The sequence below is a fragment of the Jatropha curcas genome, chromosome 3 (assembly GCF_041381405.1).
Source record: "Jatropha curcas cultivar XTBG-Jc1 chromosome 3, XTBG_Jcur_1.0, whole genome shotgun sequence".
NCBI classification, from domain to species: domain Eukaryota; kingdom Viridiplantae; phylum Streptophyta; class Magnoliopsida; order Malpighiales; family Euphorbiaceae; genus Jatropha; species Jatropha curcas.
In genome coordinates this window covers 15,136,220-15,157,704 of record NC_143153.1, presented here as the reverse complement: position 1 = coordinate 15,157,704, position 21,485 = coordinate 15,136,220, and the positions used below count along the sequence as shown (strand labels likewise).

General features: G+C 32.7%; 1 protein-coding gene across 4 annotated transcripts in view; it reads right to left on the bottom strand.

Moving 5' to 3' along the window:
- Positions 1-12,480: 12,480 nt before the first annotated feature.
- Positions 12,481-21,485, bottom strand: part of LOC105640164 (Small GTP-binding protein) — a 40,830-nt gene continuing 31,825 nt past the window's right edge. For all 4 annotated transcript variants that reach the window (XM_012224406.4, XM_012224407.4, XM_012224408.4 and 1 more), the window contains 5 exons: positions 21,057-21,144; positions 20,571-20,648; positions 19,693-19,768; positions 17,988-18,028; positions 12,481-12,871 (listed from right to left, as the gene is read on the bottom strand). In XM_012224406.4, the coding sequence (XP_012079796.1) occupies positions 12,776-12,871; positions 17,988-18,028; positions 19,693-19,768; positions 20,571-20,648; positions 21,057-21,144 (379 nt within the window). In that variant the 3' untranslated portion in view covers positions 12,481-12,775. The remainder of the gene's footprint in view (positions 12,872-17,987; positions 18,029-19,692; positions 19,769-20,570; positions 20,649-21,056; positions 21,145-21,485) is intronic.

Sequence of the window (21,485 nt, the reverse complement as noted above, 5' to 3'; positions counted from 1 at the left end):
ATAAAAATCTAAAACCAAAAACCCTAAAACCCGAAATCATGCCTAATTACACTTTAATATTCTAAACTTAATTAAATTATAATCTGTTCATAATTGGTCATTTTCGGATTTATTGGAAAAATTAAATTTATTTTTGTACAAAATTTATTATTTTTTCGAAAGAATAAAAATTGTTTCTAGAACCTAGAATAGTCGCGTCACCTAGCTGTTCTTTGGAAGAACAGTTGCGTGACGCAGCCGATAGCTGCATGACGCGGCCCTTCTGGGTAAAAAAATGATTTTTTGGACATGAACAGTTCCGTCACGTAACTGCCAGCTCCGTTACGGATCTACTGGCTGCGTGACGCAACTGCTCTGGTCCGAATTCTGTTTTAAATTCTTTGTTTAAAGCGTTTTTTATTTAAGTATGATTCAAGACAACCTCGAATGACCAAAACGAACAGAATACAATTCAATTAAGACTAAACTACTAAAACAACAATAAAATAAATAATCAATGAATAAAAACCAAAAGGTGTAAAGAAATTACCTAATCCTCAGATTGAGGATTGTAAACGGTTTAACGAACGAAGGTTACGGCGATCCAGAAGCTTCGTCACCAAGGATTTAAGTATTCACTCTTTTCTCTCTTAATTTTCTCTCGTTTTTTAGTTTAATTCACCTAAAATTGATCTCTAATGGCAATTCTCCTTCAAACGAGCTCAAAAGAGCCTTTGGAGGAGAATGTGGCCGTACAATACGTTTTAGGGTTTTCAAAACGTTTACCAAAGTTTTCCAAGAGTTGTCTCCAACATGAATTAAAAGATCTATTTATATAAGTAGGTCACAGAGCATAGCTGCGTGACGCAGCCGTTAGCTGTGTGACGCAGCTTACTTACTGTATCAGAGCTACATGTCGTTTAATACAAAAATGGCATGTAGTCTAACATAGCTGCGTGACGCAGCTACGACCCAGTTAGACACTTAAAATCAATTTTAATTTAAATCCTTGGATTAAAAGATTTCTAGATAGCATTAACCTTTCATTCCACATCCTCGTATCATCATTGGATCAGGTGGGGGCATAAAAACACGCGTCAACATTATGATATTTGAATGTTGATGATATTGGGCCTAAGGCCATTTCTATTGAATAGAAAATTTATTTAGTATATTTTTGATTTACTATGGGCTTTGGTGGCATTAACTCTACCTAGGTCCTAATGCCGGTCTAGCCCAAAGTAATAGGTCATGACACAGATGGTATCAGAGCAAAAGTTGGGGCCTTAGTAAGTAATAGTGAAACATAGGCTCTCATTTTTTCTAATACAGTTTTTCTTCTGCTTTTAAGCTAGCGTTAAGGATTAGAAAAAAAATTCAAAATTTATAAAGGATTAAGATTCTATAATTGTCTGACCCTCTCCCAATGTTGGGATTGTCCGTAACTAACAAGGAGAGGTACCTTGGATTGAATTCTGTTTTGTTGCAGGTGGACGCAATTTGCACTAAAACGGTTGCAGATCCATAAATGTATAGAAATGAGGTAAATGGTGCAACTTAAGTGTTTTTATAAATAAACAATATTTAAGGTTTCCCCATAAAGCTTCAAAAACACAGGAGAAATTGGAAGGAAGTGTAGTGGTCTGATCAACGAGTGCACTCTTTTCAATAAGGACTGTGTCCTTAGCTTGATGGACTTGGGGAAAAGGAATGGTTTAAGCAAAAGTCTTTCCATGAAATAAATAATGCAAGTGTTAATACTGCTAGATAGGGAGAAAGAACAAATGTATATACCAACAATAAGGGTTTCCATAAACTACTTAATATATTTTGAGTATTATAATAAATAGTTAGAACTAAATAAGTATTTAGAGTTCCCTAGGATGACACGAATATAAAAAAAAAATTGAAATCAGTGACTAGATTAATGTTTTAAAGCACCTAGACCTTACCCTATGTACATAAACCTCAAATTTCAAGGTAGTTCCTTTTTAGTTCATCGAGTTCCTACATTTGGATGGGCCCGAAACCTTAGTTTAATGAATATGATACTTTTAGACTATAAATTATTTGACTTAAGAAAATTTCACAATTGCTTAATATTTTTATGATTTCGAATGATACTTGGTTTGATTTTTAAGCTGAACTTATATGTAATTCCAAATTTTGATAATATTCAAGTTAAATTCTTCTAGAATTTAACTCTTGTGAGACATTAGTTCTTTAAAGTATAAAAATAGAAATTTTAAAGTTATAAATCGACATTAATTATTATGATATAACATATATCTCAATTTCCTTTTGTTGTTTTGAAAGCCAACCTACTTGATTTAAAAATACACAAGACCAAAATTTCACAAAATTTTTGGAAAAAGGTTTTGATGTTCAAAGCAATTTTTATTTCTTGACTTTGTAAGTGATTGGTAATTGAAAAGGGGTACTTTGAAAATGGCGAAAATAGCCTTACGCGATTTAAACATGATGTTTTCACCTATTTAAAAATCTTTATGATTCTTTGGATTTAAAGGTTTTTTAAATTTAGTCCCTTTTAACAAAAATGTGATACTTTCAAATTACTACAGAATGATTTAATTTGTATATCTAACTTAGTCTGTTTAAGCATTTAAAATCATGATCGCGCTTTTCAATTAAAATTTTTAAGTTTTGAATGACGATGGTTTTCTTGAGCTATATGTTAACTTGAAAGTAATTTGTTTGGAGAAGCGATTTTAGTATATATATTATGGTCATATCAGTACTTTGCTTTAACTACCTGGTTTTAATGATGTTATAGTTAGAAAATACTATTTTGAGGGCACATCAAATATAGGAATTACTGAAGAGCTAGGGGATAAACGAAAAGTCAAGGACTCGATAGGGAAGACTTTTAGTAATCAATGGATATCAATAGTTATGGAATGGTAAGTTGTTAAGAATTCAGGCACATATGAATAAGTGGTAAGATAAGAAGAAAAGATCTAGCCTTGAGGATGCCTAGAAAAACAAAAAGTGTCAGGCAGAAAGATTAAGAGGGATAAGTATGTAATTAGGGGATAGTTAGTGTAATACAAGAATTAACAAGTAAAGGATTTGGAAAGTAAAAGTTTATTCTGCAGTAAGTATATAGACAAGGTAGAAGTTAAGATCCTAGTACACGTAGATTGTTTAATAGGTCGAGCTAAGTTCACAGACCAAGTATTAGAAGATGAATGTGGGAATAAAAATTCATAGCAAGATCATATCGGATTGGTGTTATCCCAAAGTAGATTTTTTAATTAGAAAAGAAGGGATAGTTCATCGTGTCTAGTGAGGAAGATGTGACTAGAAGTGGATAATGGAAATTTATAAAGATATAAGTTAAAAAATCATAGGATAGAGTGTAATTTGACCTAAAAGCATAGGCAATAATGGCAGAATAGGATTACAATATTTGATAAAGGCTTTAGCATGTCAAGTAAGATAAGTTTAGATTATACAACTTTTGGGAATAATTCACAATGGCATGAAAATACTTTCTATAACGAATAGCATTGATAATAAATAAATAAATAAATTTTTGTGGAATCTAAGTAAAATAATTATATATTATTGATTGAATTTAAACTAAGTAATTCTTGTATTTGATGTTGAAGGGAATAATAAAATAAATATGTCTTTATGGTAAATCGAGTTTGGAAGAAGGGTTCAAATAATCCCTCTCCAACTAGGTTAGAGAGTATACGTCTCTATAACACCAAGTAATTATAATTGCACGAATTCTTCTTCGCATTAGCGAATCATTCAAATCAGTCATCCGTACTACTCGCACTGAAAACCTTATCCCTAATTTAGAACAATCTAATGCATAAGATACTATATTTATATTGATAACACTTAGTTCGAGAATTGTTCTAAGACACAAATGGCGCAAGCCAAAGGTTTGAGGAGCAAATTAGAACTTTGACAAAATGACTTGTGCTATATATAGATTGCTACCTTATATGAATATCTGACTAAGATACACCCTAACACGTAATTTTAAATCTTATTTCAGCCTTTGAAACTCTTAGCCCATGGCAAATTCCCCTTTTCTCATTGCAACTCCAACCTCCCAAAAGAGAAGGTTTCCTCTGGGACACACCTTCAATCATATTATGTAGCTTCAAATTAAGCTAAAGATTATGTTTATCCATTTCTTATTCAAGTCGTGTATCTAAAAGGAATGGTGGGGGAACTTGCCTTAGGAATCAAACCCTCGTATTCAACTACTACTTAAAACCCTAAAATGGCTTGACAAAGTCAGAACTCTTGTTCGTCTGGAACATCATCATTGTCTCCTATATTTCTCTGGAATTACCACCCTAGAATTGTTCAACTTTCTAAACGAACCAAGCAATCACAACTCTCTCATCTAGACTTTCTTAGAATGGTTTCAACCACTCACTTAATGGAGGATTGAATTATATGGGATCATTGAAAGGGAGAATTGTGAATAGATCCTAACATGGTCAATCACAATGCCAATGACTTTGTCTTCAGGTATGGTGAGATTATCCCCTCAGGATGAATTTTATAGATCTAATGGGCTCGATAACATAGTATTTATAGCCCCAAGTACCTCATTTGCCCCATCCATACCTCCACTTTTCCTTATTCTACCTAAAGATGAAGGAGTAGTTAACCCATCTCCAAGCCTTTCCTTGTTAGACCAAGCTAATATAGTGGCACCAACGCGGTCTCAAGAACTTTGAAATCACTTAATGTTAGCAATAGTTAATTAGTATCTAGACATGTAGGGTAGAGTATGTTATAGACGTTGATGAAACCTGATTAGGAAGTAAGCTAGTAGTGTATGGGCATGGTAGAATATAGAATTTAAGTACTATAATGAGGAGTTTGAGCAAATATTGCTTCCTCAATCTATGTAGTATTAAATCTGGTGACATTATAAATTGATCTTATATGCATATAACTTAATATTAGAAATCTCGATTGCCCGCTTCTAAGTGCTTGGCTTGGATAAATGCAAAACAGTCAAGTTATAAAAGTTTAATCTAGAAAAATGCTTAAGAATTAGTTATTTTAATATAGGGTAAAAGAAAATACTCTCAACTATTAAGTCATAGCATCTCATTCCTCTTTGTTTAAATTCTTTTTCTTGGTTCTAAGAAAAATTAAAAGCTTTGCCTCAGATGGCATCCTTGTTTCACCGTAAGACTTGGTGTTTTGGTAATACGTGTGCGTTAGATATTTTGGGATAAAAGTTAAGGGTAAAAATATAAACAATATCTTAGGAAGTTGTTCGTGTGAAAGGTGTGAAATAAAGGAAAAGCCTTGTGAACTGAAAACAATTATCGGAAATCATACTACAAGGATGGAATTAAAGTATGCTTGTCCCCTCGAGATAAATCAAAAAAGTTTTCTCAAAAGAAATATATGATGGATGGTGGTCAAGTACAATCGCGATAACCCATCTCCTCTCCTTATAACTTTATGGTTTGCTCTTGAGTTATCCTTGTATTTGAGTATTTCTCGTGATCATGAGATCACCTATATGTCTATTCTTAGCCTCCTCACTAAATTTCAATTTGAGGACGAATTGTTTTAATGGAGGGAGATTGAAACATTCCGTAATTTTCTTTTCTAAACTTTCAAATTTTAATTAAATTAAAAATCTGGATTTTCGATCATATGGTCTATAAGTGTCGAACAATTATATTCTTAGCCCAAATTCATAAAGTCGAACTCAATCCCAAAAACATATTATCAAAATTTCTAGTCGAGAATCTTCTAAAATTTTCAAGAATAAATGTTGAGCTTTAAATATTAAATCAATTATATATATATATATATATATATATATATATATATATATATATATATATATATATATATATATATATATTACTACTACTACTACTACTTAAATTAATTATCCTAAACTCAAATATCATTATATTATTATTATTATTATTGAGTAAATTGAAGAAGTATTATAGATACTGTTGACGCGTGTTTTTATGCCCCCGCTTGATCCGATGAGGATACGAGGATGCGGAATAAAGGGTTAATGCTATCTAGAAGTCTTTTAATCCAAGGATTTAAATTAAACCGATTTTAAGTTTCTGGTTGGATTAGAGTTGCGTCACGCAGCTAAGCAGGTGCGTGACGGCACTGTCAGCTGCGTCACGCAGCTCGGATTTGTATGACATCACCAAAAATGACGACATAACGGTTTTTATTCTATCTGAGCGACACACGACACGTGGCTGTGGTCCATAAAGGAAGCTGCGTCACGCATCCAAGGATCCGTCACGTAGCCGTAAGCTGCGTGACGCAGCTATCCTCTGCTGCCCTACATCTATAAATTCATCTTTTTCTCTCATTTGAGGAGGCTTTTGGGGGGCTTTTGGAAAAACTCACTTTCGGCTATATTTTTCTCCAGAGACTCTTCTGCGTTCATTTGAAGAAAAATTGCCATTAGATATCAATTTAGGTAAAAACAAAATCATAAAAAAAGAAAAAATCAAGAGAGAAAAGATTAAGTGTTTGAATCCTTAGTGATAAAGCTTCTGGGAGGCCTTAACTATCATTTGTTAAGGCATTTAAGCCACTTACAATCCTCAATCTGAGGATTAGGTAACTCCTTTACCCTTTCTTTGTATTTTTATTTATTTTTGTGGTTTTAGTAGTTTAAGCTTCTTTAAACTGTATTCTGTTCATCTTTGGTCATTTTAGATTTTTTTAAAGCATATTTAGATAAAAAAATGATCTAAACAAATCATTTGAAAAATAAGCTTGGGCCAGAGCAGTTGCGTCATGCAACCAACGGATCCGTAACGGATCTGGAAGATGCGTGACGGATCTGTTCATATCCATATTTGTATACAACTTAGGCCAAAGCAGTTGCGTCACGCAACCAACGGATCCGTAATGGATCTGGAAGATACGTGACGGAACTGTTCATATCCAAAATTTCATTTCTATACCCAATGTTCTATTTTCCAGATTGTGGATTTAAAATAAGTTTCTAATGGATCTGGAGTTTCAGGGACAGATCTGTCATGGAATTATTAGATCCGTCACGGAACTAGAAGATCCGTGACGCAACTGTTCTAAGATTCCAGAAATAAATTTTGTTTTCTTAAAAAAAAAAAAAATTTTTTTTCACAAAATAAAATTTAATTTCTCCAATAAATCCAAAGATGTCAAATTATGAACAGATTGCAATTTAATTAAGTTTAGAGTACTAAAATGTAATTTTACGTATTTATTTGTATGAATTTTACAATTTTGGGTTGAATGAAAAATGAAATTAAATTTATGGGTTTGTTAGTAATTTGCATGTTTAGGATTAAATTAAAAAAATAAAATATGATTTAGGTGCTAAATAATAATTATGCATAATTTGGTTCTTTTGGTTTTTGGGTTTAATTTTGAATCAGGTATAATGTATTTTAGGTTCGGTTTGTTGCCCGCCTTGAACCATAAGGCAAGAGTAGGTCTTTTATTTATTCGATTTAATCACTTTGGTTTGAATGATCATAAATGCGATAATTGGATGTGATTGGGGCGATTAAGTAATTTTCCATATAAGAACTCGGTCCAATTCATTTGGATTGGGTTTAAGTAAACAAATAATTTGGCTTTTCTAACTAAAATAAATTAGAAATCATAGGTTAAAAGAGGCCGGTTTTTCCGGGCGTCGGCTTCCAACGGGCCGGCGTACCCAATTCCCTTATCCAGAATCGCATTGGTGCGCCTGACCAGTCTTTTTAATAATTTGGCCTTAAAAAAACTTGGGTTTAAAATGGAGTCACATTTTTATAAAAAAAAATTGAAAATGGTCCCATTGCCAAAATAATGGGTGGCGATTCAAAAACTATTTATAAAATTGATTTATTAGCATCGAATCCAATAAAATGTTTTATCACCACTTTTTCATAATAAGATTACTTTCCACTTCAAAATAAAATAAACAATACATAAAAACAGATAAAATAAAAAAAAGGATGTTTTCGAGTCGCTCCTGGAGGCACGGTATGAAAACAGATACTAAATCAAACTATCAGAAGTAAATTAAGGACCTTGAAGCTTCTAATAATTGAACCAAACCCTTTGCATAAATCCAAATAAGTTATAAGCTGATCAATGAGGAGATAGAAAGCTAACAAAACTTCCTTCTCTCTTCTCCATCGCTGACAGACCCCCTTCCTCTCTCCTTTCCATTTTTTAGCCAAACGACCATTGTTTTCGGTGAGTGAGGGCTCTAAACTCAAGAATTTGAAGAGACGAACACACAGGCGGCCACTATTCTCACAATAAATGCTTAGATCGAGAGAAATCGCGAGTAAGTTTTTCGGTACTATAGTGACACATTTTTCGGCACTATAGTGACACATTTTTCGGCAATTCCTGTCGTTATCAACGAAGACAATCTTTAAGGAGGCCTTCGATCGACTCTCCATCACCCACGATCATTTCCCTCCATATTTTTCGGCAACTAGCTCCATCTCACGAATCCACCATGAATAATGGCAAGGAGGAGGTTGTTGAAGTGATTTTGCTAAAGGGCTTCTTCTCTCTACAAATGGATGCTGGATATGGATTCCTGGTAAAAATTCGAGCAGATTGGTGTGTTTGGAGGTATTGTGGCGTCAAGCTCGACTTTCTTGCCACCATGTATGGCACCAGTGGCGGCGGTTTAGTGACCGGCTGGTGAGGCTCCGACGAGACTATTAGAGGCATAATTTTCTCCTCAATACGCTGATCATGAGAAATGTATTTATGTGTAGTCATTATAACTATATTTAGTAAATGAAGTTTTAAGTAATGGAGGATAGGAATTGATTGATGATTGTCCAATGGATGGTCTGTGTTTGTTGTTGATACAAATATATGTTTTTTATTGTTTAAATGTGAAAATTGCAAATATAGGACTAATCCAGTTTTAGTGAAAATGCTGGTAGATTTTTTGCAAGGTAGTTAGATGGATAATATGGAATAAGAGACTTAGACTCTGAGAAGATATAAATTAGATGAACAATAAAGACATCGAAACTAATCAAATATTTTGAGAAACTAAAATAGTCGAATCGAAACGTAGAACTTAGGCTAGTACATATAACATATATATAAATTAGAATAGATACCTTAAGAGTAGGAAACTGAAATAAAGAATTTATATTAATCCAGAATATCCAGATTAAATTGTTGAAAAAAAAGATAGATACACTATTATTGAAATTAGAATCTAGAATGATAGATATTTTTACGGGCCCCGAGGAATCAAATGTCCGATAACAGGATATCAAAAGAGGAGCATAACTTCTAACTAAACTATAAAGCTGTGAGTAATGTTAGATAATTCACATCATCCACCTGCATTTTTCATTTATGCATACATGACTAAATGGTATACATGCATTACTTGGTAAATTATTTTTTGTATTGCACTATTTGTTGCTAATGAACATTGTTTAATTAGTTGTGGCCTGCTACATGTATGCTTCGTTTGTGTGGAATTAGAATAAAGTAGGTCACAGCTGGGTTTATGAGGGGATCTATGATATCGTTGGTCATGTATGGGAACATCGGCTCCCCCATATGCATCTGATTTATCATGATATGGATGATATGAAAAACACAGGGCGATCTCTTGTTGGTATGGAAAAGAAAAGAGAGTATAAAAACAAGGAGAGGGCTGGTCAAGTGAGGTTGAGATTGGTCGACCATGTAAAGAGATCGGCTCCCTGGTACACATGTCATGAGAGGACAGGCCATGTGTGAGGACGGCTCGTCGGGAGTCTAGGTGACACCACTGATCAATCTCCATTTGATGTGATTATGTGAATGTGTTAATATTTGTAATTGTTGTTGCAATGTCATTTGTGTCTATAAGGTAACGCGTCTTGATAGAAAGTACGATAATTATAATACTTTTAAAATATTAGTTGTGTGCTAGGGACAAATTGACTATCTTCTGTTTGCAATTATTCCATTCATTTAATGCTCATTTTACGAAAACGTCCACATTTATTCATCAAGGGATGATTTTTGGTAAAATAACCTCATTAAATGCACTTTCAAATCTTTATCTGACACTACCTTGTTATTCTCCTATTATTAAAGTTTTTCCAAAAATTAAATAAGGGCAAAGTAGTCTTTTTAAATTGACATTGTTTCCAAAGTTATCAAATAGGATAATTTTTCCTATCTAAGAGAATAATTCAAAATGAAAATTTTTCTTGCCTAAATAGAATGGAAAGAGAAATTATATTTATTGATTGTAACGAACTCTCATTTAATGCCATAAAAAATTCAGGAAACCGAATCCATAATGCAAGCATATAATTGTCAAGGTTATAATTTTTCTTCAAACTTTGTCAAGGTTATAATTGTCAAACTAAGTGCAATGAGTCAGGCTCATGATGAGGCTACTTTAGTTAATTACCCTTATTTTTTCATGTGATTCATTCATTTTTTTTATTTCTTTGTGAAAATTTAAAGTGTCAAAATTAACGGAACAAAAGAAGCATCATTTAATTGATAATTCTATTTACAATAAATTGAACTTATCTTTAACATGAAATGGTGCAAACCTCATTATACATCATTTAATTCTAGTTGTTGTAATGAACCAATGTTAAATATATTTTTCAAAAGAACTTTAGGATATTATCAACTTTTTACTTTGACCTTTAGAACACACTTCAACTTGCAAAATCATTTTATTGAGCTCTCCAATTCATAAAATTAGAACGATTAAGTTTGACAATTAAAAAAATATGAAAATTATTGTTTTGAAAAATGTGTTAACCATACATAGAATCAATATTTCATGCATAAAGCCAACAAAACTTAAAATTATTACTAGCATGAAATATATATATATATATATAATGTGACCAAAATACCTAATTTTAAGATACGATAAATCACTGATAAAATTTATATTACTACAGAATTTTTTTGCAAAAGGTTCATGGTAAGCTTTTATATTCAGCCAACTAATCACATGAAGTATGTTAACACACCTCAAATTAGAAATGAACACTGTTCCAAAACCGCTAATTTTCAATTTCAAAATTGTCGATTTCGATTTTAAAGAAGATGAAACTACAACCGACCGCTTTTAAACAGTTTTAAAAACTATTTTAAAACCGTTGGTTTTAGTTTCAAACCAGAATTAAGAGTTAAAAAGAAAGTTACAATATAATCTCTTATTGCAAAAAATACCGTTCAAATTCCAGTTTTCTTACCCTCGTAAAAGGAGAAAAAAGCCTTTTTATGTTATTTGAGTTTTAAAAAATAATTCTTAAATGAATGTTATATAATTTATATGTAAAAAATATAGTGTAAAGTGTAAAAATTTAAATTAAAAATATTTAAATGAGCATTCTTTTTCCACTTACAATTTACAAATTATATTTATATAACAAATTTTAAAATGATGGTAAAACTACTACATTATTTGAAAATTAAAATTAATTTTAACAGTTAAAAATCAATGTTTGGTTGGCTTTTTTTTCTTTTTTTTTTTTTTTAAACAGTTCAAATCGGAATTGTCTGCTTTAATTTTCAAATATGAAAAACCACAACCGAGCCTTAATTAATCAGTTTTGAATTACAGTTTAAAAACTTGAAACATTAACCACGGTTTGATTCCAATTTTAACCAATTCAGTTACATTTGAAGTCTGATTCCAGTTTCATAACCAATTCAGTTTCATAACCAATTCAGTTTCATTTGAATTTTGATTCAGAACCGAGCTGTGATCATACCCACATGATAATTGTCTGTTAGTCCATCGTCCGACACAAGTAAAACATAGGCCTCAACACTGGCCCACCCGATACATGCCTCTTGCAACAGTTAACCAAGCTCTAGTGTCATATTAAATTTGACTCTAGGAGCAATTACTCAAAAGTTATTGATGTTCAATACACAAATTGATCATGTTGGCTGAATCTCCCTCATGACTAATCATTTACTTCTAATAATAATTGCTCTCCATCCATAAATATAAATCCTTTCAAATATAAATCATTAAATTTTTTTTTTCACATAGCAATTTGAAAACAATGAATTCTACTGCATTATAACAAAGTGATCACTAATTTAACTAAAATACCTTTCATCTCATATCATTAATTTGACTAAAGATGGTTTTAGAAAATTGTAAAAATAGCTAGTATCTAATATAATATAAGAGTAAAGCTAAAAGACAAAAAAAAAAAAAAAAACTCATTTATCTACTTTTTTAATATCTTTAAAACGACTGTTAATTTGTAGACAAAAAAATTAATAAAAATTTTAAAAGTATTGTACTCTATCAAGTTTCCCAATTACAAAATAAAGCTCTAATTAAAATAAATCTATATTTTCTATTCTGTTGATACTTAGAGAGGAACAGGTTGCCGAAAAACCACAAGTGCTGTTTGTTTGTGTTGTCATGTTTTCCAAATACGAATGTCCAGTATGGGACAGAAACCAAAAAAAAAAAAAAAAAAAAAAGAAACATGAATAAAACTTCCATCCATAAAAACCATTTGCAACTTCTTTTCCTGCAATGATTTAGCGGTTTTGGGTGAAAGGGGGGAAAGTTTATAAGCCATGTTGCAAAACTTGATTGGATATAATACATAATTTTGATCCAAATGTCGACAACTACACGACAATGGATTTGGCAACATGGCATGGCCTATATCAGCTATGACCACTATAAAGGGAAAATAAAATATACAACAAAATTCAAATTTCAATTGCATAACTAGAAGTAATTATCTAAAAGCCAGATGGGAAGTAACATAATTGATTATAATACCTCCTTTTCAAGTTTCAATACAGCCATGAAAGCTTCTTGAGGTACATCTACCTTACCTATTGATTTCATTCTCTTCTTCCCTTCAGCCTGAAAAGGGAAAAGGCATGACAAAAAATTATAGAAAACCTGAAATCAATAAAGATATTTTCCAGGGCGTTTGATATATGCAGGAAATAATTGATACGGGAAGGTTACAACAAAATTGATCAGGGAATACACAGATGTAATAAATGGATGCTAAATAGACCTCCTGATGGTATAAAATGTATGTGATTAAAGTTCTGAAATTTGGTTTTTAATTGAGCTATCTGTCCTACCATTTCTCAAAAACAATAAACAAATAAATATTATTTGAACTGATAGCAAAAATCATTTGGTGCCTATGTATTTTCATACATGTACTCCCAAATTAAACAAGTATCATCAGCAAAAACCAACCTCTTATGTACCAATTGTCACTGTGCGGCTTACAGAAGTGATTTTCATTTTTGGATGAGAATTAGAGCAGACCAGGGAAATATTACTCCTTGTTGCCCAAAAATATGTAGTCTATAAGTTATTGAATGGTCATCTCCTACTCAAATTTTTAAGTTTTAGCAAGTAACGTCAAGGCCAGACATAACTTATTTCTAATATAAGATACAGATATAGGATCGGAACAAATCATAAAGACTTTTTTTGGTTTTCAAAGTTCTCTGTTTGTATTCAACACACCAATTTATATTGGTCACCCAGTTTTCTTACAAGTAAACAAACAAATGCATGTTCCCTAGATATAATGGAATGTGTTGGACAAAATGGTTTTATCCTAAGGTCTATTGCTCTCAATTAATTGATCGACTCTATTCTGTGAATTTCTTTGAATATATTTCATGATCTTAAAACTTTTATTTTAAAAATATTTTAGAGTCAATTACCTTTTAAATTGGAATTTAATATTGGTTTTGGATATCAAATTGAGCTTTGTACAAAGACGTTTGGAAAATATTAAATTTACATATGAAAAATATTATTGGAAATGAAGTTTTGTTTGGAGTAGTATTATCATAAAAATTCATGTTTTTGGAAGGTCGTTTAACTATATTTTCCAACGGTTCAAATGGTTTTGAAAACAGAATTTTCTAACAAAAGTAATGGATTTTTTAAGGAGTTTAGGCTGCACTTTAGACTGCCTAAAAAGAGCAGTTTAGGCAGCAGGCATCAGCTAAATGTTGTTCAGTTCGGCCACTTTAGGCTGCCTAAAGTCAATTTTTAAACTAACCATTTTTCAGCTTCAGACTCTACGAGGCCCAAAATGACTTTAGACTGCCTAACCTGACTTTAGACTGTCAATAAGTGTCTTAATCAACTTAGAAAGGTTAACAACATTATTCCAAAATAGATTAATTCAGTTTTCTCATTGTTTTCATTCTCTCTTTCTCTGTCTCCAGAACTTTGAGTTATATCAACCAATTGAATGTGGTAGCTTTCTGTTAAGGATTAGTTATAAATAGAGTTCTATTAGGAATTAGATTCCTAATTAGTTTATGATTTGTATTCCTAAATAGCTAGGTAGCATAGGAATTCCTTATATATAGACCTATGTAATCGATTGATGAGATACAAGAAATACAATTACAATATAATCTCTCAACATGGTATCAGAGCCTTCTATTCACAAATAAAAAAACAAAAAAACAAAAAAAATTTCCCGAAACTTCCCTTATGAGAAGCCACTGCCACCCTAGGAAACCTTTCTAGGGTTAGTATTTTGCCTCACTGCCCATCCCAGGATATTCTCCAGCCGCCGATCAGCGACTTCCCAGAATCCGGTCGCCGGATTCCAAGCGAATTGCCACCACTCGCCACCTCTTTCATCCTGCTCTGGTTCATGCGCTGGCGCATGTCCAATGGTCTTTTTCACTCCGGTTCCTCTCTCCGACGTTGGCTTGAAGAAAGACGTGCAACCCAATGAGTTGCATCGTCATTCTTGGGCTTATTCAATAAGTTTGTTTGCTGCGATTCTGTTGCAGCTGTGTCGGGCAGTCCTCTGCTACTGTTGTTGCTTTAATTTGCTGAGGAAACATATTTTTCCTTTGCTGTGACAATTGGTTTAGGTAATTTTCGGTGATTTTCTAGTGATTCCTTTTTGCATTAGGGTTTAGTACTGCACCTTTGCTGCAGTTACGGGTATTCTGCTTTTGAACCTTCTCCTTTGTCGAGAGCAGTGTAGCACCAGTGAGTTGCATTGGTTCTTGGCCTTCAGTGGTGTGCTCCGTTTGCCAGATTTTCCTTTGCTGCGTTTCTGAATATCTACGCTATGGGGCTTCCTCTTTGGGGCATTGATTATGGAAGCTTGAAACAGCCCTGTGAGTTGTTTTCTGGTTCAGTGAGATTTGTTTCGACAACCTAAGTGTGTCGTCTTAATTCTGCTACTACTATTTGGTCAGGGATTCTATATTGCTATAATGAAGTGGGTACAGTTGATGAGTATGGTATTGTGCTTTGCTGAAAAGTAGTAGTTTGTAACAAGTTGAGCATGATTAATATCTATGCTCCAACTTGAGGGAGAGTGTTAAGGATTAGTTGTAAATAGAGTTCTATTAGGAGTTAAATTCCTAATTAGTTTACGATTTGTATTCCTAAATAGCTAGGTAGCATAAGAATTCCTTATATATAGACCTATGTAATCAATTGATGAGAAACAAGAAATACAATTACAATATAATCTCTCAACACTTTTATTGTGGGAATTTATTGTTGGATAGAGATCAAGAATGAATTGTTGTAGTAATTGAGTAAGAAACTAATTGTGAGTGTATTTAATAAACATTTGTGAGATCGTGTTGGTTAAGTGCAAGGATTTGCATTTGAATACTGTAAGGGTTTGTTTTCACCCAAAGAATAAGTTATTAGTGGATTGAAACTCTCAAGGAGGGCCTTGAGGAGAGTAAGCGAGTAGGCTTAGGATAGTTGAACCTCTATAAATTCTATCTTCTTTAATTCTACCTTCTTCATTTTCTTAATTTCCAATTTATCTTAATTTGCCAAGCTTTCCTCAAAAAGTTTAATTAACCCAATTCACTCCCCTCTTGGACTGCTATGGGACAACAAGAATGTAATATGATCTAATAGGACAATTTTAAGTTCATAATTAAAATGAACTTTTATTTGATTGATTTTATTATGTTCAATTATATCCTATAAACAATGTTAAACTGGGACCAATTTTCCAAAACTTTACTAATGATGGACAGGAAAATTCTAACTCATCCTTAAACTCAAAATGAGTTGTTAGAGGCTTATATTTCTTGGATAACAGCCAGACCAGATGTAGAGGCAGACCTAGGAATTAAGTAGAAGGGGGGCAAACTCCTCAACACAAAATTGTAGGGGGGCAACCACCTCCTAAACAGAAAATTGAAGGGGAGCAAATTGGTTAACACAGCATAAAATTTCTTATTTGTCCAGGGTTCAAGCCCATTGAAAAGCGGAGGAAATTATTTACTTTTTTTCAAAGACAAAAGGGCAACTTGACCCCCTTCAATTGCATGTAGCACCGCCCTTGACCATATGCCAATTGCTTCTAACCAAAAATGTAAACTGTGTAACCCTATTTAACAGCTCATTATAGCATCTCATCAAATGCAGTTCACTGATTAAGACGACCATGCTTCATTTCATTTGGCAAACTAAATTGTAGTCTATTCATTTTCCTTCATTTCTTCAGGCAACCAATTTTGCCCTCAGATTCAATGAACTGTGAAGTTTCCAGGTTCAGTATAACAGAAAATAGAGTGAGGAACAAGAAATGTCACTTCTTAAATAAATGAAACATGGGCCTCCTTATAAATTTTCAGTTCCAATTGATATTTGCAAAGCCTACCATTGTTGCATAGAATCAAATAACAACCTTTCTCATTTCATCATTTATGTTGTTAAGGATTAGTTGTAAATAGAATTCTATTAGGACTTAGATTCCTAATTAGTTTATGATTTGTATTCCTAAATAGCTAGGTAGCATAGGAATTCCTTATATATAGACCTATGTAATCAATTGATGAGACACAAGAAATACAATTACAATATATTCTCTCAATATGGTATCAGAGCCTTCCATTCAAAAAAAAAAAAAAAAAAAAAAAAAAAAAGAAATTTCCCAAAACTTCCCATACGAGAAGCCACTGCCACCCTAGGAAGCCTTACTAGGGTTAGTATTTTGCCTCACCGCCCAACCCAGGATATTCTCTAGCCGCCGATCAGCGACTCCCCAGAATTCGGTCGCCGGATTCCAAGCGAATAGCCAACACTCGCCACCTCTTTGTCCCTGCTCTGGTTCACGTGCTGGCGCATGTCCAATGGTCTTTTTCACTCCAGTTCCTCTCTCCGACGTTGGCTTGAAGAGAAACGTGCAACCCAGTGAGTTGCATCGTCATTCTTGGCCTTATTCAATAGGTTTGTTTGCTGCAATTCTATTGCAGCTGTGTCGGGCAGTCCTCTGCTACTGTTGTTGCTTTAATTTGCTGAGGAAACATATTTTTCCTTTGCTGTGACAATTGGTTTAGGTAATTTTCGGTGATTTGCTAGTGATTCCTTTTTGCATTAGGGTTTAGTACTGCACCTTTGCTGCAGTTACAGGTATTCTGCTTTTGAACCTTCTCCTTTGTCGAGAGCAGTGCAACCCCAGTGAATTGCATTGTGTTCTTGGCCTTCAGTGGTGTGCTCCGTTTGCCAGATTTTCCTTTGCTGCGTTTCTGAATATCTACGCTATTGGGCTTCCTCTTTAAGGCATTGATTATGAAAGCTTGAAATAGCCTTGTGAGTTGTTTTCTGGTTTAGTGAGATTTGTTTCGACAACCTAAGTGTGTTGTCTTAATTCTGCTGCTACTCTTTGGTTTGGGATTCTATATTGCTATAATGAAGTGGTACAATTGCTGAGTATGGTATTGTGCTTTGCTGAAAGTAGTAGTTTGTAACAAGTTGAGCATGATTAACATCTATGCTCCAACTTGAGGGGGAGTGTTAAGGATTAGTTGTAAATAGAGTTCTATTAGGAGTTAAATTCCTAATTAGTTTATGATTTGTATTCCTAAATAGCTAGGTAGCATAGGAATTCCTTATATATAAACCTATGTAATCGATTGATGAGATACAAGAAATACAATTACAATATATTCTCTCAACGTATGTAAATATATCACTAAAATCTTGGAAACTAGCATACCTGTTTCTTGAGTAACTTCTTCTTCCTTGAAATGTCCCCACCTAAAAAGAAGGCAAAAATAGTTCATGATATACACTAAAAAGCATAATTCTCTATCTTGTGATCTTTTAGCATAAGCATTATAGTAGTTTCAATAGAATAACAAAATCATCCAAGAGGGAAAAATAGAATGGGAGAAGAAGAATCCACTTGTAATAATAGAGGGGAGCAAGAGAGACAACGAGGTCCTTTGGAAAAAAATGAAATCAAACAATGCATTGGTAAGGGTTTTGAATTTTGAGCCAATGTTATCAAAATCAATTGACTTTGTAAAGTCTGACCTTTGAACCAACATCATCAAAATTAAAATGAGACAATTAAATTTGACGACTTTTCAAATTTTGGATCAAAGTGATTAAATATTAAAACCTTCAAATTTGATGATATATTAGTAAAAGTTTAAACTTTGGATAATGTTACCAAAATAAAATCTTGAAATTAATTAATCATAAATATATGTTTTTAACTTAAAAAATGAGGTTTAAGTAAAAATAATTAAAAAATTGGTTGTAGTTGGTTCAATATTTTCTTAGCTTTTTTTATTTTTTCCTAAATATCAAGCACTAACATTGATACATATAAAAGTAAAAATTAGGAATGGAAAGCCAACTCCCCATTCTATTGTTCACTAGTATAAGTGAGCTGGGACGCACCCGCCCGAGGGGGGGGGGGGGGGGGGGGAGGGGAGGAAGCGAATAAGAATAGGAAGGGAATAGAGTAGAAATAGGAATTCCTAAGTGAAATAGTAATAGAGTAGAAATAGGAACTCAAAAGACCAAATATACCCTTTCTATTTCAAAAAATACCAAATATTGCCCTTCTAATTTTTCCCAAATATTTTAGTTCTCTATGTGTAATTGTATTCAACTAATAATTCAATATTATTTTTATAAAAATGGACATTTTCATTGTAAGCAACCATACTAATAATAGATTAAATGGGTTGATTAATAAAAATGCTTTTCGACTTTTTTTTTGTAAAAGAAAATAACTAACACAATAAACAATTTCTCATTATTAAATATTTTTTCAAAAAATGCTAACTAATAAACTTCATTATCATTTAAAATAATAATAACCTCATAAAAAATAATTTTGAAGATCATATAATTTTATAAATTTATCTGCACTGAAAAATAAAAAATAAAGTAGCAGAAAATAAGCTAGAAGAAAATGTAAAGTAACAGCAAAAAAATTAGAAGTCTGTCATTGAAAATTAAGTTTTTTTTAACAATTTCATATATTTTTATTGAAATAAATTAGATTATAGTAAAATTAAAATTTATGGACATTTGGCCTTCCTAGTGATTCTCCATTCCATTCCTCCCCCTATTCCTATAACCAAACAAATAAACAGAATCTAAATTCCCATTCCATGTTGCATAGCAAACATAGGAATAGGTATAGGAATTCCTATTCCCGTTCCAATTAATTCCATTCTGTTTACAAAACACAACCTTAGTACCTATGCGGCATTTTACTAATCGTCTTATGTAGTTATGTTCTACCAATTACTACATTTTGGAGATGATATACAAGCCAGGACAATACTTGTCAAGACTTGTATTGTGTTGTCCAGTTCTTTGCAAAAAAAAAAAAAAAAAAAAAAAAAAAAAAAAAAAAAAAAAAAAAAAAACCTAAATATCACTGTAGTTGTATATCTTACCATAACATTTGGCCAAAACATCCTTTCTAATTGCTGACAAGGATTCACTAGCAATAACTTTTGCTCCTATACATGCCTGTACAGATTAGAGATAAGAGTTAATTATGCGCTTTGAGATGTCTAGTCCACAAAATGGTAGACGCTTAGAACATATAAACAAAAATTATTGAATCAAAACAGAACTGGTAGAATGCATGTGATAGAATCAAGCTTTCCTGATCTGAACGCAATACATGTCCAAAGTTTCCTTTCCATAAGCAACAAATATAAAGTATGCATTTAACATTCTGCAGATCTCAGAAGCTCTTGACCACATGAATATAATGCCCACATGCTCAGCTTAGAACTAACAGAATTCTGTAACTAAACATACTGGGTTTTAGCATCGACAGACCTGAGGGAGTGTCCATTTTACATTTTAGCAAATCAATCATATTTGGGCTTTTATGGTTAATGGGCACACCTTACTTTAATATGGCCTGCCATTTTAGTTTGGCTACCACTATACCTTGTAACCCTCTTTCTTTTCTCATCATTTTCCATTTTGGGATTGCTATCCGTTCTCTCTTCAAAAGAACAGTTAACAGACTATGAGTTGACTAGTGATGCTCCTTGCTTTAAAAAATTTCTCATTGGAATATGATAATAGATTACAGGCAGAACATGCCTGTGTTTTTCATCTTAGATACGTATCACAAGTTCATAACTTTCTATAAAAGGAAAAAAAGAAAAAAAAAAAAGAGAAAGGTGTAAGGTCATAATCTCAATTCTCAAGCAATATCCTTGAGAAAAATAAATTTTGGCAGATCATGCAACAGGAATCTTAGATAACAATCATTGTTGTGGCATCAACTGCTAAAAGAAAATAAGAAACTTACTTGGATAGGAACTTTAAACATTTGTCGTGGTATAAGCTCTTTCAACTTTTGAGTCAAAGCCCTCCCCACAGAATATGCCTGTGCAATTCAGTACAATACCAAATACTGCATTAAAGAATTCGGCCAAGAACTATTGAGAAATAAAATTTTGGAACAATATGAAAAAGAGAAATTAACATAAATATTACCAAATACCATCTTTATCATACCATCACATTTTCAACAATTTCCATTTTATAATAATTTTATCCTTCATGTGAATAAGACGTTGCTTCACAGAGGAGAGCTGAAAATGTTGTTTATTGCTTATCAAATACTAAGAAAGGTTCCAGAAACGTAAAAGAATACTTGTTTAACACATATAGTCAAAAAGTTCCCTCAGCCCACCATCGAGTTTCTGATAAACATGCATTCATATACTTGCTACGCAGATTTACTTATTACTTTTTAAAAAATCATGCAGTTAAGTTGAATGGTTCGGTTAACCTTGTCCTTGTGCACTATAGTAGCCAATGGCTCCACTGGATCACCATTTATTTGAATGTCAAGCTTTATTAAATCACTTTCCTTGTACCTGCAAATCAAATGAGAATGAATGTACAGTGTCTTCCAGGCTTTATGTATAAACCACATCACAAAGCTTAAGAAGTCAATGTCATATAAAAGATAAACAAAACATGAATTGTGGCACACATCGCATGTGAACAATAACATGACAGACAATCGTACTTATTTTCCACACAAAATTTTAAATAGAACCATGGTGATTGCCTCAAACAATGTGCTGCAGGAATTCCAAACATTCCCTTTATTAAAGATGAGTAGAACGTTAGAACTGGACACCTACCTTTCAAATTTATTTTTCAAGAATCAAGTCAACTGACTACCTTTACAACTTTAAAATACAGCTTCCTT